Here is a 12,500-nt window from a genome sequence, read left to right on the forward strand (position 1 = left end):
GCACGCCAGGCCTGTAGGTGGCGGTGTAACGAGAAGCTCAAGCCCACGTTAGCCAATCAGAATCCAGAAAATAGCAACAACCAATCACTTCCTCTTCCTCTCTCTCTTGGTTGCCTAAACCCAAGGGGGTGAGTGAGTGTGTGACAAGTGTAGCTCCTATGGAGCCATTTTGATGCTACCAAGCCATCACCTCCCGTTAGCATCCCATTGACTCCCATTCATTCTGCGATTCTTATTTTCCAGCGTGGCCCTTAGTGAAGTTGAGTTTGACACCTCTGCAGTAGAGGAATTACCGTATAGTACAGGAGAAGCTCACAGGCAGTTTGGACTTCCATTAGCTGTTTAGGTTTAATTACTAATGTTAACTAGCATGTTAGTGATCAGTAATTAGCCTGTGTCTATGTTATCTCCTTACATATACCTCCACTCTCCGTCTCTGTGAGATTGGGAATGATTGAGATTTCTCTCAGCACAGCTACCAGAAGACTTCACACTTTCAGACACGTTGTTGTCCTGGCTGCTGTAAATGCCACAAATGTTTTTATAACGTTGTCACTTATTTTGGCGCTCTTTGGACTCTTTTTTTGTTGACATTTTGTCGCTTTTTTTTAAGTCCTCGTCGGGGGGGTTTTAAATGCTTTTTGGCTGGGTTTTTGGAATGTTTTGGTGTGTTTATTCGACATTTTTTGGTCGCCTTTTTTGATGGTTTTTTTCTGCTGTTTTGTCACTTTTTTAAGTTTATTTTTTAACATTTTGACATTGTTTTTCTGACATTTCATCACTTTTTTTTAAGTTTATTTTTTTACATTTTGACAGGGATTTTGACATTTTGTCACTTTTTTTAAGTTTATTTTTTTTACATTTTGACATGGAACAACGAGTCACTTAATCGTTCCTCTAGTAAATAATAATTAAGTTCACAGTTATGAAAGGAGGCCTATTTCTGTGCAGGTGGGCTCACTGAGCGGAATAAACTCTGTCACCTTTTTCTGCTGTTTGCTGTTGTTAATCGAATTATTCGCCTTCTCTCGCTCCGAAGAAAGAGAAGAAGCCCCGGAGCAGGAAGACGGAGCTCCGGCTTCGCTCCAGTTGTGTCCCCAGAGGAATACACTGCAAAACACACTGTCACACACTGTCACACACACACACAACACACACACACACACACACAAATGAAGTGACAATCTGTGTGTGTGTGTGTGCGTGCGTGCGTGCACGTGTCTGTGTGTGAGAGTGTGTGTGTGTGGGCGCGCGCATGTCTGTGCGTGTATCTGTGTGTGACAGTGTGTGTGTATGTATATGTGTGTGTGAGTGTGCGTGTATCTGTGTGAGACAGAGAGAGTGTGTGTGTGTGTGTGTGTGTGTGTTACTAGAGGTCAGTTCAGAGCCCTAAATGTAAATACATGTATGTATGAATGTGTGAATGTGTGTCACGTTCAAGGAAAACATTACTGATCCCTGAAGGGAAACTCTCCCTCTTCGTATCACGTTGGCTTGGATTTTAAATATTAATTTAATTTAATATTTTGCTCCGGAGGTTAGAGAACGCCACACAGCTCCACGTGGCCAACGATGAGACCAAAAAGTCGGATTTTTAAAGAGAACTGCAGGTAGCTCTCAACCTGCATGGTGTCCTCGGGTGAAATCTGACCCAGTTTCAAAAAGTTTCTACATCAGAAATCTGGAACAAAATTGTCCCAAAAAAAACCCCCAGGATGGTTCCATACAACGTTCTTCACAAGTAAAATACATAATCAGTTCACTACTTAGATTGAATTTGGATGGTTTATGCAATTTTATTGCATTTCAAAAACTTTTTTATAAAAACATGTTGGGAAAAGCTTCAAAAACGTTGAAAAAACCCACAAAAAAATACAAATAAAATCGCTACAAAAATCTACAAAAACATCGGAAAAGCTTAAGAAACGTCGGAAAATCAGACAAAAACCATCAGGAAAAGCGATAAAAAGTGTTGAAAAACAACCAAAATGTTGAAAAAAATTGTTTTTGACCCAGAAAAAACAATGAGACGGGAAAACGGGGTGGGAATCACAGGCTATGTTACGATACACGGCTCAAAACACCAATAACGTCAAGATACAACAATTCTGCAGTAATCAATATATTGCTCTACAATCCTATAATGACACATCACGATATCGGTATAACTAGGACTACAAAATGCCCTGTGAATACGTGATTCGTGCAGGTTTTCTCTCTTTATTTGCTGCAAGTTCTAACAGTTAGAAAGGTTTTTTCAGTCTGTAATTTAAAACTACAACGATGACCTCGAGGAGACATGGTGTAGCAACGCTGGGAGCAAGGAAATCTATTTAAAGCTCCTTATTTTATTCATTAAAATATCCGTATTTGGCGCCAGCGTATTGATTGAAGGACAACGATATATTGTCATATATATATATGTTTTATTATTAGTAACTAAAGCTGTGTAGCATGAAATGGAAAAACTGCCAGGGAACCACATCTAAAATCTAATTAAAGGGTAACCTTTCAGAGTATCTTTCAACCTGGATGCTATTTTCTCATGTTTTTGTGTCTAAGTTACTGATGTAAACAACCATCTTTGAAATGTCAAAACTACACTTCCCATAATGCAGCTTTAAAGCATTTTGCAGCCATAAGGAGTGCATTTTCATCTATGATTTCTAAGTGGATTTATCAATTTATTTGTAATTTTTTTAATATGAAACAGCCCACAAACTCCACCAGATTCCATGTAAATAATCAGGACTTCATTCAAAGTCTTGGTTCATCTTTCCACTGTTCCAACAATCACCACTCTGGTTTGGTTGAAATAAACCCTTAATTCACCCATTTACATGTGGAGATATGCTGGCTCTATACACGCTAAAAAGCAGCATGGTGGCCCAATGGTTAGCACTGTGGCCTCACAGCAAGAAGGTTCTGTGTTCAAATCCAGGTCGTTCCGGGGCCTTTCTGTGTGGAGTTTGCATGTTCTCCCCATGTTTGCGTGGGTTTCCTCCGGGTGCTCCGGTTTCCCCCACCATCAAAAACATGTACTAGGTTCTCCAGCCAGTGCCCTTGATCAAGGCACTGGCTCAGATCTGGAATTGGTCCCCGGGCGCAATCATTGGCTGCCCACTGCTCCCTTGAGGGATGGGTTAAATGCAGAGAGTGAATTTCGCTACATGTACGTGTATGTGACAAATAAAGTACCTTTTAAAAAAAAAAAAAAAAAAAGTTTTATTTACATGGAGTCTGGTGGAGATATGCTGGCTCTATACACGCTAAAAGTCCTGATTATTTACATGGAGTCTGGTGGAGATATGCTGGCTCTATACACACTAAAAGTCCTGATTATTTACATGGAGTCTGGTGGAGATATGCTGGCTCTATACACACTAGAAGTCCTGATTATTTACATGTAGTCTGGTGGAGTTTGGTGATGGTGATTTCGGGGCTGTTTCATGTTAAACTAAAAGGATCTTACTCTTTAACTAAAAGGTCTATCTCTGTAGGGATCCATCCCATAATGTTGTCAGACACTTAGAATAATAATCTGAGTCTGTCAGCAGCAACAACACAACTTTTAGTGGACGCTGACTGACGCAAAAACATAAAAGAAATAGGGTCCAGGTTGGAAAAAATGTAAAAATAACCCTGTAAGTACATAAACTGTCCGACTATGTGCCTACCAGACGTTAATCCACTTTTAAATCATCTACATACTAAGTGGTTAAAAGGCCATTTTTTTAAATGTGCATTAATATTTTGATTATACATTCGCTCTGTCTGTGTGACGATGATCTGCCTCCGAGCTCTTGTTTTTACAGTCGTTATCTCCGCGCCTGTGGGCGACATCAAGTCCCCGAGGCCAATCCTCGGAGGAATCTCCCTCTCTTTTACGGTCACGTTGAACACAACACGGCTCTGAGCTGTTGAATATTCCCCCCTCATCAGAGCTCACCAACACGCAGCTATAGGAGAGTAAAACGTCCTCCGTTGTGGTTTCTGGGGCTGATGGATTGATGGTGGCGGCCTTCGGCTCAGGGACGTTTCCTCCCGCTGTATTACAACCAGCAGCTCCTCGCTTCAGCGACGGGGTCTTCTCAATGCTGGTGATGTTTCGCTCACATCATCGGTCTTCAATGCTGTTTCTGTCACAGTTTAAAATGAACAGCAGTCCTTCTATTTGGAAGATAATTACACTTTTCATTTCTGGAACTACACTTCCCATAATGCACCTTTCAGGAATGCCGAATTAGCTGTTAGCAGCTCCTGTTTGTAAAAAAGGGGGTAAGCTTCGCTTCAGAACTCGAACCTGCTATGGAGCCATTTTGATGCTACCAAGCCATCGCCTCCCGTTAGCATCCCATTGACTCCCATTCATTCTGACGTCACTTTGACAGCAAATAACTTTACATCTGAAGCGTTTAAAGACTCTATTTGTTCGTTGTTTATTTCTAAAGAAACACGACAATGTATAAAAGGCTCCATTACCTTGTAGCTCACGTTATGGCTCCGTAGCAGACGCTTTTATAACAATAGGCTAACGATTGGGTCATAACCACGAGACTTACTGTCGCACAGTAGAGGAATTACCGTATAGTACAGGAGAAGCTCACAGGCAGTTTGGACTTCCATTATCTGTTTAGGTTTAATTCCTAATGTTAACTAGCATGTTAGTGATCAGTAATTAGCCTGTGTCTATGTTATCTCCTTACATATACCTACACTCTCCGTCTCTGTAAGATTGGGAATGATTGAGATTTCTCTCGGCACAGCTACCAGAAGACTTCACACTTTCAGACACGTTGCTCACGTCACATCTACGTCTTCAAGCTCAGTTGGAGGCTGCTCAGGCTATCAGAGACTTCTGATATCCTTCACTGGTCTCCTGGTCCAGAGACACAGGGTCTGTTGGTCCAGGTTACATATATACTGTCTATGGTTTGCAGTGTACCCATGGATGAACAACCAACCATTGCTGGATGACTTTGATACTAAAGAAAAGCTAAAAGTGTGATGATTTTAAAGCAATTTCTGCAGCCCTGAGAAGCATCTTTAAGCGGATTTATGGATTTATTTGGAATTTGTCGTTGAATTTGAGTCTTTAATAAGGTATCGTTACCAAGGTAAATGTTACAATAATCATTTTAGGCCCAGTTATATAATTTCAACATCATATATATATATATATATATATATATATATATATATATATATATATATATATATATATCTATCTATCTATCTATCTATCTATCTATCTATCTCTGTACTGATGGGATGGCTGGTTCTCTCTGTACTGATTGGACGACTGGTTGGTTGCAGGACCAGGTTGTCTGTGGAGGATCGTGAGCTATGTGACCTGGGCTTCTGGTTTTCAGAAAACGCCATAAACACGCTCACGCTGGTCTGTGATTAACCCCCAGCTGCCCCGCTGGGAGACGCGACCTCCACTCGGCGCGCTGTAATTGAGGGGGGGGAAACAGCTGCCTTTTAATGGCACCTTCACCTGGTTTCTTCAGGTGAAGAGGTGTGTTTAAGACTCAAAATGCTCTGCTGGATTCTCCTGGGACCTAAAACACAGGCTGGGCTGAAATACTGCCACTACTCACACAACAAACTTCCTCTGGCCTCTTTGAATGTGAGCTTATATCAACCATTGACAGTATATATATAAAAGAATGGACCACAAGACCCCGTGTCTCTGGTCTGAGACCAGTGGAGGATATCAGAAGTCTCTTTCCCGGTGCTGGCTGAGTGTTACTGAGCAGCCTCCAACTGAGCTTGAAGACGTAGATGTGACGTGAGCAACGTGTCTGAAAGTGTGAAGTCTTCTGGTAGCTGTGAGAGAGAAATCTCAATCATTCCCAATCTTACAGAGACGGAGAGTGTAGGTATATGTAAGGAGATAACATAGACACAGGCTAATTACTGATCACTAACATGATAGTTAACATTAGTAATTAATAGGGCTGTGTTCGATTGAAGAACTTCTTAGTCGACTAACACTCATTCAACTGTATCGACTAATCGATTAGTTGATTTAATCGACAGATCTGTAAATCTGAGTTTCTCTACAAAGAGTCATGCAAAAGCACCACTTTAATTCTTGTGTTTACCAGAGATGTGCTCGTACGTTTCTTGGAAATAAGTCAATCAGCATGAAAAAAGCATCAGACATGACTAATGGACTAAAGAGATCTAAGATGACTAAGACCAAAACCACCGATTAGTCGACTAATTAACTAAGAGGGAGCAGCCCTAGTAATTAAACCTAAACAGCTCATGTAAGTCCAAACTGCCTGTGAGCTTCTCCTGTACTATACGGTAATTCCTCTACTGTGTGACAGTAAGTCTCGTGGTTATGAACCAATCGTTAGCCTATTTTTATAAAAACGTCTGCTACGGAGCCATAACGTGAGCTACAAGGTAATGGAGCCTTTTATACATTGTCGTGTTTCTTTAGAAATAAACAACGGACAAATAGAGTCTTTAAACGCTTCAGATGTGAAGTTATTCTCTGTCAAAGTGACGTCAAAATGAATGGGAGTCAATGGGATGCTAACGGGAGGTGATGGCTTGGTAGCATCAAAATGGCTCCATAGGAGCTACGAGCTCTGAAGAGAAGCTTACCCCCTTGATATCAACCTTTAACACCAAACTTACTTCCTCATTCGCACCATTTGAATACATTGTTTGGAGTCCAGAAACATTTCAGGGCATTGCTGCTATGATTTGGTCATCATCATGACTTCGCGTAAACATGCACGCCAACTTTCTAAAGCCAAGTGGCGTGTTATCTGGAGCTATCTACGTGTATTTCTACGCCGAATATAGCGGACGGTAGTCTGCAATGTCACAGCGTAAACATACACGCCACGTGGCACTTTCTAAAGCTTTTTTTGTCACTTTTTCCGATGTTCTTTATGTCACTTTTCCCAATGTATTTTTTGGTAATTTTTTCAATGCTTTTTTGTCATTTTTCCCGATGTTCTTTTGTCACTTTTCCCGATGTATTTTGTCACTTTTCCCGATGTTTTTTTTTGTCACTTTTTTCTATGTTTTATGTCATTTTTTCTGTTTTTTCGGTCACTTTTCCCGATGTTGTTTTTGTGTCTTTTCCCGGTGTTTTTTTTGTCACTTTTCCCAATGTTTTTTTTTGTCACTTTCTTTTTTCAATAAAAGTAGTGACCTGATCATTTATTTTACTTGTGAAGAGCGTCGTATGGAACCATCCATGTTAGTTTTTTTGGACAATTAGGTTGAAAGAAACCCAGATTTCTGAATTAAAAAGTTTTTGAAAAAATGGGTCAAATGTGACCCGAGGTCAGGAGAGTAAACGCTGCAGAAAAACATGGTCAGACCTGCAGGAGCTTCTTCAGCTGTCAGATGAACACGTGGAGGAGGAGGAGGAGGAGGAGGTTGACTCCCCCCGGAGGGAAGCAGCATTAGCACAGTTAACAATAAACCCAGCTGACAATAATAAGAATTCAGTGTTTTACATTAAAAAGATCAACAACCTCATTTTAAACCATAACCTTTCGGCAAAAGACAGACATTTCTCTTTGGCTTCCATGTGCAGAAATCTGCAGTTAAACATATTTATACCCAAAATATTTTGTCTTTTTACGACGCACTTATTTAACGCTATACATGCTGGAAATAGGTCCTCATATCTAAACCAGAGAAGGCAACGGTGGCGGGTTTAACCACGTGGTTAATGTGGTGAAAACGGTCCCAGTTTGGTTAGGTTTGGACACCAAAACTACTGAGATAGGATGATAAAAAGATGGAGGTCTGGGTTCCAATCAGACGTGACTTCACTTCCTGAAGGTTACCACGTGGAGCAGAACGTGGTCCAGAACGTGGTCCAGAATGTGGTGCAGAACGTGGTGCAGAACGTGGTCCAGAATGTGGTCCAGAACGGGGCCCAGAACGCAGAACGTGGTCCAGAATGTGGTGCAGAACGTGGAGCAGAACGTGGTCCAGAACGTGGTCCAGAATGTGGTCCAGAACGGGGCCCAGAACGCAGAACGTGGTCCAGAATGTGGTCCAGAACGGGGCCCAGAACGCAGAACGTGGTCCAGAATGTGGTCCAGAACGTGGAGCAGAATGTGGTCCAGAACGTGGAGCAGAATATGGACCAGAACGTGGTCCAGAACGGGGCCCAGAACGCAGAACATGGTCCAGAATGTGGTCCAGAACGTGGAGCAGAATATGGACCAGAACGTGGTCCAGAACGGGGCCCAGAACGCAGAACGTGGTCCAGAATGTGGTCCAGAACGTGGTCCAGAACGTGGACCAGAACGTGGTCCAGAACGTGGTGCAGAATGTGGTCCAGAACATGGAGCAGAATGTGGTCCAGAACGTGGTCCAGAACGTGGTGCAGAATGTGGTCCAGAACGTGGAGCAGAATGTGGTCCAGAACGTGGAGCAGAATGTGGTCCAGAACGTGGAGCAGAAGGTGGTCCAGAACGTGGAGCAGAATGTGGTCCAGAACGTGGTCCAGAACGTGGAGCAGAACGTGGAGCAGAACGTGGAGCAGAACGTGGAGCAGGACGTGGAGCAGGACGTGGAGAAGAAGGTGGTCCACAACGTGGAGCAGAACGTGGTCCAGAACGTGGAGCAGAATGTGGTCCAGAACGTGGAGCAGAAGGTGGTCCAGAAGGTGGTCCAGAACGTGGAGCAGAATGTGGTCCAGAACGTGGAGCAGAACGTGGCCCCACAATGATTTAAAGAAATGCCAATAAACCAGAGCACGTATTCTCCCATCCCAGAATGCTGTGTGGACTAGCCAGACCTTCCTCCGCAGCGCTGTGGAGGAGGGTCTGGCAATGCGAGACTACACCCATCAGAACTACCATGGCCACTAGAGGGCGCCTCATCTGGAAACCTAAATATAGGTCAGAATTATGCTGGAACAAACGACTAATGAAGGCAATTTTTGGGGAAGGAAAGTCTCTGTTCTCTGCATTGTTTAGCAAACAGATTCTGACCAATCGTAGAGCAGTTTAGGAAATATGTCCGGCCAATAATGTCAATGTTGTCACATGAGTTGCGTTGCTGCATTTTGGCTCGTTTCAGCAACTCATAAGCTGATTGGATGTGAGAGCATCCTGAACTTACAATTAAATTAAAACCACTTTTGGGTGATCAATAACACGATGTCCAGATGTGGAGCAGTGGAGGAGTTTGTTAAATATCCACATCTGTCCCGTTAATCACTCATAATTTGATGACGCTAAAGAGTTGTCAAAGTAATTAGCAAATGATTAGCAAATGATCTGGAATTGCTCAAAATCAGACTTATTAGCATAACATTAATTGCTTTGTTTCATAAAAGCCAGCTGGCTAATTGTTCTCTGTTCCCCCGAAACACTAATTGATCCAGACTGGAGGTGTGTGTGTGTGTGTGTGTGTGTGTGTGTGTGTGTGTGTGTGTGTGTGTGTGTGTCTGAGTGTCTAGGAGATTAATTTAATAGTTTTATTTAAAATGTACTGTAAGTAAGTATGTAAGAAGGAAAGGAAGAAGAAAAGAAGGAAGGAGGTATGTAGGGAAGGAAACAAGGATGGAGGTATGTAGGGAAGAAGGTAGGGAAGGAAAGAAGGAAGGAGGTATAAAAGGAAGAAGGTAGGGAAGGGAAGAAGGAAGGAGGTATGGGAAGGAAAGAATGATAGAGGTATGTAGGGAAGGAAAGAAAAAAAGGAGGTATGGGAAGGAAAGAAAGAAGGATGTATGTAGGGAAGAAGGTAGGGAAGGAAAGAAGGATGGAGGTATGTAGGGAAGGAAAAAAGGATGGAGGTATGTAGGGAAGGAAAAAAGGATGGAGGTATGTAGGTAAGGAAAGATGGATGGAGGTATGTAGGGAAGAAGCTAGCGGAGGAAAGAAGGATGGAGGTATGTAGGGAAGGAAAGAAGGATGGAGGTATGTAGGGAAGGAAAGAAGGATGGAGGTATGTAGGGAAGGAAGGAAAGAAGGAGGTATATAGGGAAGGAAAGAAGGAAGAAGGTATGTAGGGAAGAAGGTAGGGAAGGAAAGAAGGAAGGAGGTATGGAAAAGAAAGAAGGATGGAGGTATGTAGGGAAGGAAAGAAGGAAGGAGGTATGGGAAGGAAAGAAAGAAGGATGTATGTAGGAAAGAAGGATGGAGGTATGTAGGGAAGGAAAGAAGGATGGAGGTATGTAGGGAAGGAAAGATGGATGGAGGTATGTAGGGAACAAGCTAGCGGAGGAAAGAAGGATGGAGGTATGTAGGGAAGGAAAGAAGGATGGAGGTATGTAGGGAAGGAAAGATGGATGGAGGTATGTAGGGAAGAAGCTAGCGGAGGAAAGAAGGATGGAAGTATGTAGGGAAGGAAAGAAGGAAGAAGGTATGTAGTGAAAAAGGTAGGGAAGGAAAGAAGGAAGGAGGTATGGGAAAGAAAGAAGGATGGAGGTATGTAGGGAAGGAAAGAAGGAAGGAGGTATGGGAAAGAAAGAAAGAAGGATGTATGTAGGAAAGAAGGATGGAGGTATGTAGGGAAGGAAAGAAGGATGGAGGTATGTAGGGAAGGAAAGATGGATGGAGGTATGTAGGGAACAAGCTAGCGGAGGAAAGAAGGATGGAGGTATGTAGGGAAGGAAAGAAGGATGGAGGTATGTAGGGAAGGAAAGAAGGATGGAGGTATGTAGGGAAGGAAAGATGGATGGAGGTATAGGGAATGTAGGGGAGGAAAGAAGGATAGAGGTATGTAGGGAAGGAAAGAAGGAAGGAGGTATGTAGGGAAGGAAAAAGAAGGATGGAAGTATGTAGGGAAGGAAAGAAGGATGGAGGTATGTAGGGAAGGAAAGAAAGAAGGAGGTATGGGAAGGAAAGAAAGAAGGATGTATGTAGGGAAGAAGGTAGGGAAGGAAAGATGGATAGAGGTATGTAGGGAAGAAGCTAGCGGAGGAAAGAAGGATGGAGGTATGTAGGGAAGGAAAGAAGGATGGAGGTATGTAGGGAAGAAGCTAGCGGAGGAAAGAAGGATGGAAGTATGTAGGGAAGGAAAGAAGGATGGAGGTATGTAGGGAAGGAAAGAAGGATGGAGGTATGTAGGGAAGGAAAGAAAGAAGGAGGTATATAGGGAAGGAAAGAAGGAAGAAGGTATGTAGGGAAGAAGCTAGCGGAGGAAAGAAGGATGGAGGTATGTAGGGAAGGAAAGAAGGAAGAAGGTATGTAGGGAAGAAGCTAGCGGAGGAAAGAAGGATGGAGGTATGTAGGGAAGGAAAGAAGGAAGAAGGTATGTAGGGAAGAAGGTAGGGAAGGAAAGAAGGGGGGGGGCATACAATTCTTCATCTTGTTTAACACACAACTTTAATGTAGCCTAGATTTTTTTTAATGGTATATTGTTTTTTTTTTTACTCTCAAGTGGTTATAGTCTGATAGATCATTAAGAAGACCAATACTTTAAAAAAAAAAAAAAAAACCACCACCCCCGTCCCGAATTTTACCCATTCTCATCTGGTCACCCTACGGTACGCGATCCGTTCTGCACATGCACAAAATGTTCACGCGTGCGCTGTTGTACGAGGATTTACCACACTGCACGATCTGCTCCACGCTTCCGGTCGACAGCCAAGCTAACGTTAGTTTAGCTAACAGCTAATTCGGCTAACCGCTAGCTGAGACAGCGTGTAATAACTTTAAAAGACCCTCAAAATAAAACGTAAAAATAAACGTTAACATATATAACAGCTGTTACGTCAGTTCTTCTTGTGCTCATTTAAAATCCAATCACTCAACACTTGTCTTTATTGTTATTACTGTAAAGTCTTAATGTAGCTGTCAGCTAGCGGTTAGCCAAATTAGCTGTTAGCTAAACTAACGTTAGCTTCCCGGTGGAGGCTAGCCATAGGCTAGCGTGGAACAGATCGTGCAGGTCGTAAACAGTAATATCTTGCACATGTGCAGAACGGATCGTGTACCGACAGTATGTAACGAATAATGGAGGGAAAGTAAAGTAAGACCCAGGAAGGAAAGAAGGATGAAAGGAAGGAGGCGAGGATGGAAAGAAGAGGGGAAGGAACGAATAATGGAGGGAAAGTAAAGTAAGACCCAGGAAGGAAAGGAGGATGAAAGGAAGGAGGCGAGGATGGAAAGAAAAGGCGAAGGAACGAATAATGGAGGGAAAGTAAAGTAAGACCCAGGAAGGAAAGAAGGATGAAAGGAAGGAGGCGAGGATGGAAAGAAAAGGGGAAGGAACGAATAATGGAGGGAAAGTAAAGTAAGACCCAGGAAGGAAAGAAGGATGAAAGGAAGGAGGCGAGGATGGAAAGAAGAGGGGAAGGAATGAATAATGGAGGGAAAGTAAAGTAAGACCCAGGAAGGAAAGAAGGATGAAATGAAGGAGGCAAGGATGGAAAGAAAAGGCGAAGGAACGAATAATGGAGGGAAAGTAAAGTAAGACCCAGGAAGGAAAGAAGGATGAAAGGAAGGAGGCGAGGATGGAAAGAAGAGGGAAGGAAATGAATAATGGAGGGAAAGTAA

General features: G+C 42.7%; 1 protein-coding gene across 4 annotated transcripts in view; it reads right to left on the reverse strand.

The window, feature by feature from the left end:
* The window catches only part of iqcb1 (IQ motif containing B1), a 66,808-nt gene that overhangs the window by 32,051 nt on the left and 22,257 nt on the right, over positions 1-12,500 (reverse strand). For 2 of the 4 annotated variants that reach the window (XM_028571928.1, XM_028571926.1), the window contains one exon: positions 984-1,132. The exons of 1 other annotated variant lie outside the window; for it this stretch is intronic. In XM_028571928.1, coding sequence (XP_028427729.1) covers positions 984-1,132 — 149 coding nt within the window. The remainder of the gene's footprint in view (positions 1-983; positions 1,133-12,500) is intronic. One more of the 4 variants, XM_028571930.1, reaches the window with a different exon arrangement.

Source organism: Perca flavescens, chromosome 24 (genome assembly GCF_004354835.1).
Source record: "Perca flavescens isolate YP-PL-M2 chromosome 24, PFLA_1.0, whole genome shotgun sequence".
NCBI classification, from domain to species: Eukaryota; Metazoa; Chordata; class Actinopteri; order Perciformes; family Percidae; genus Perca; species Perca flavescens.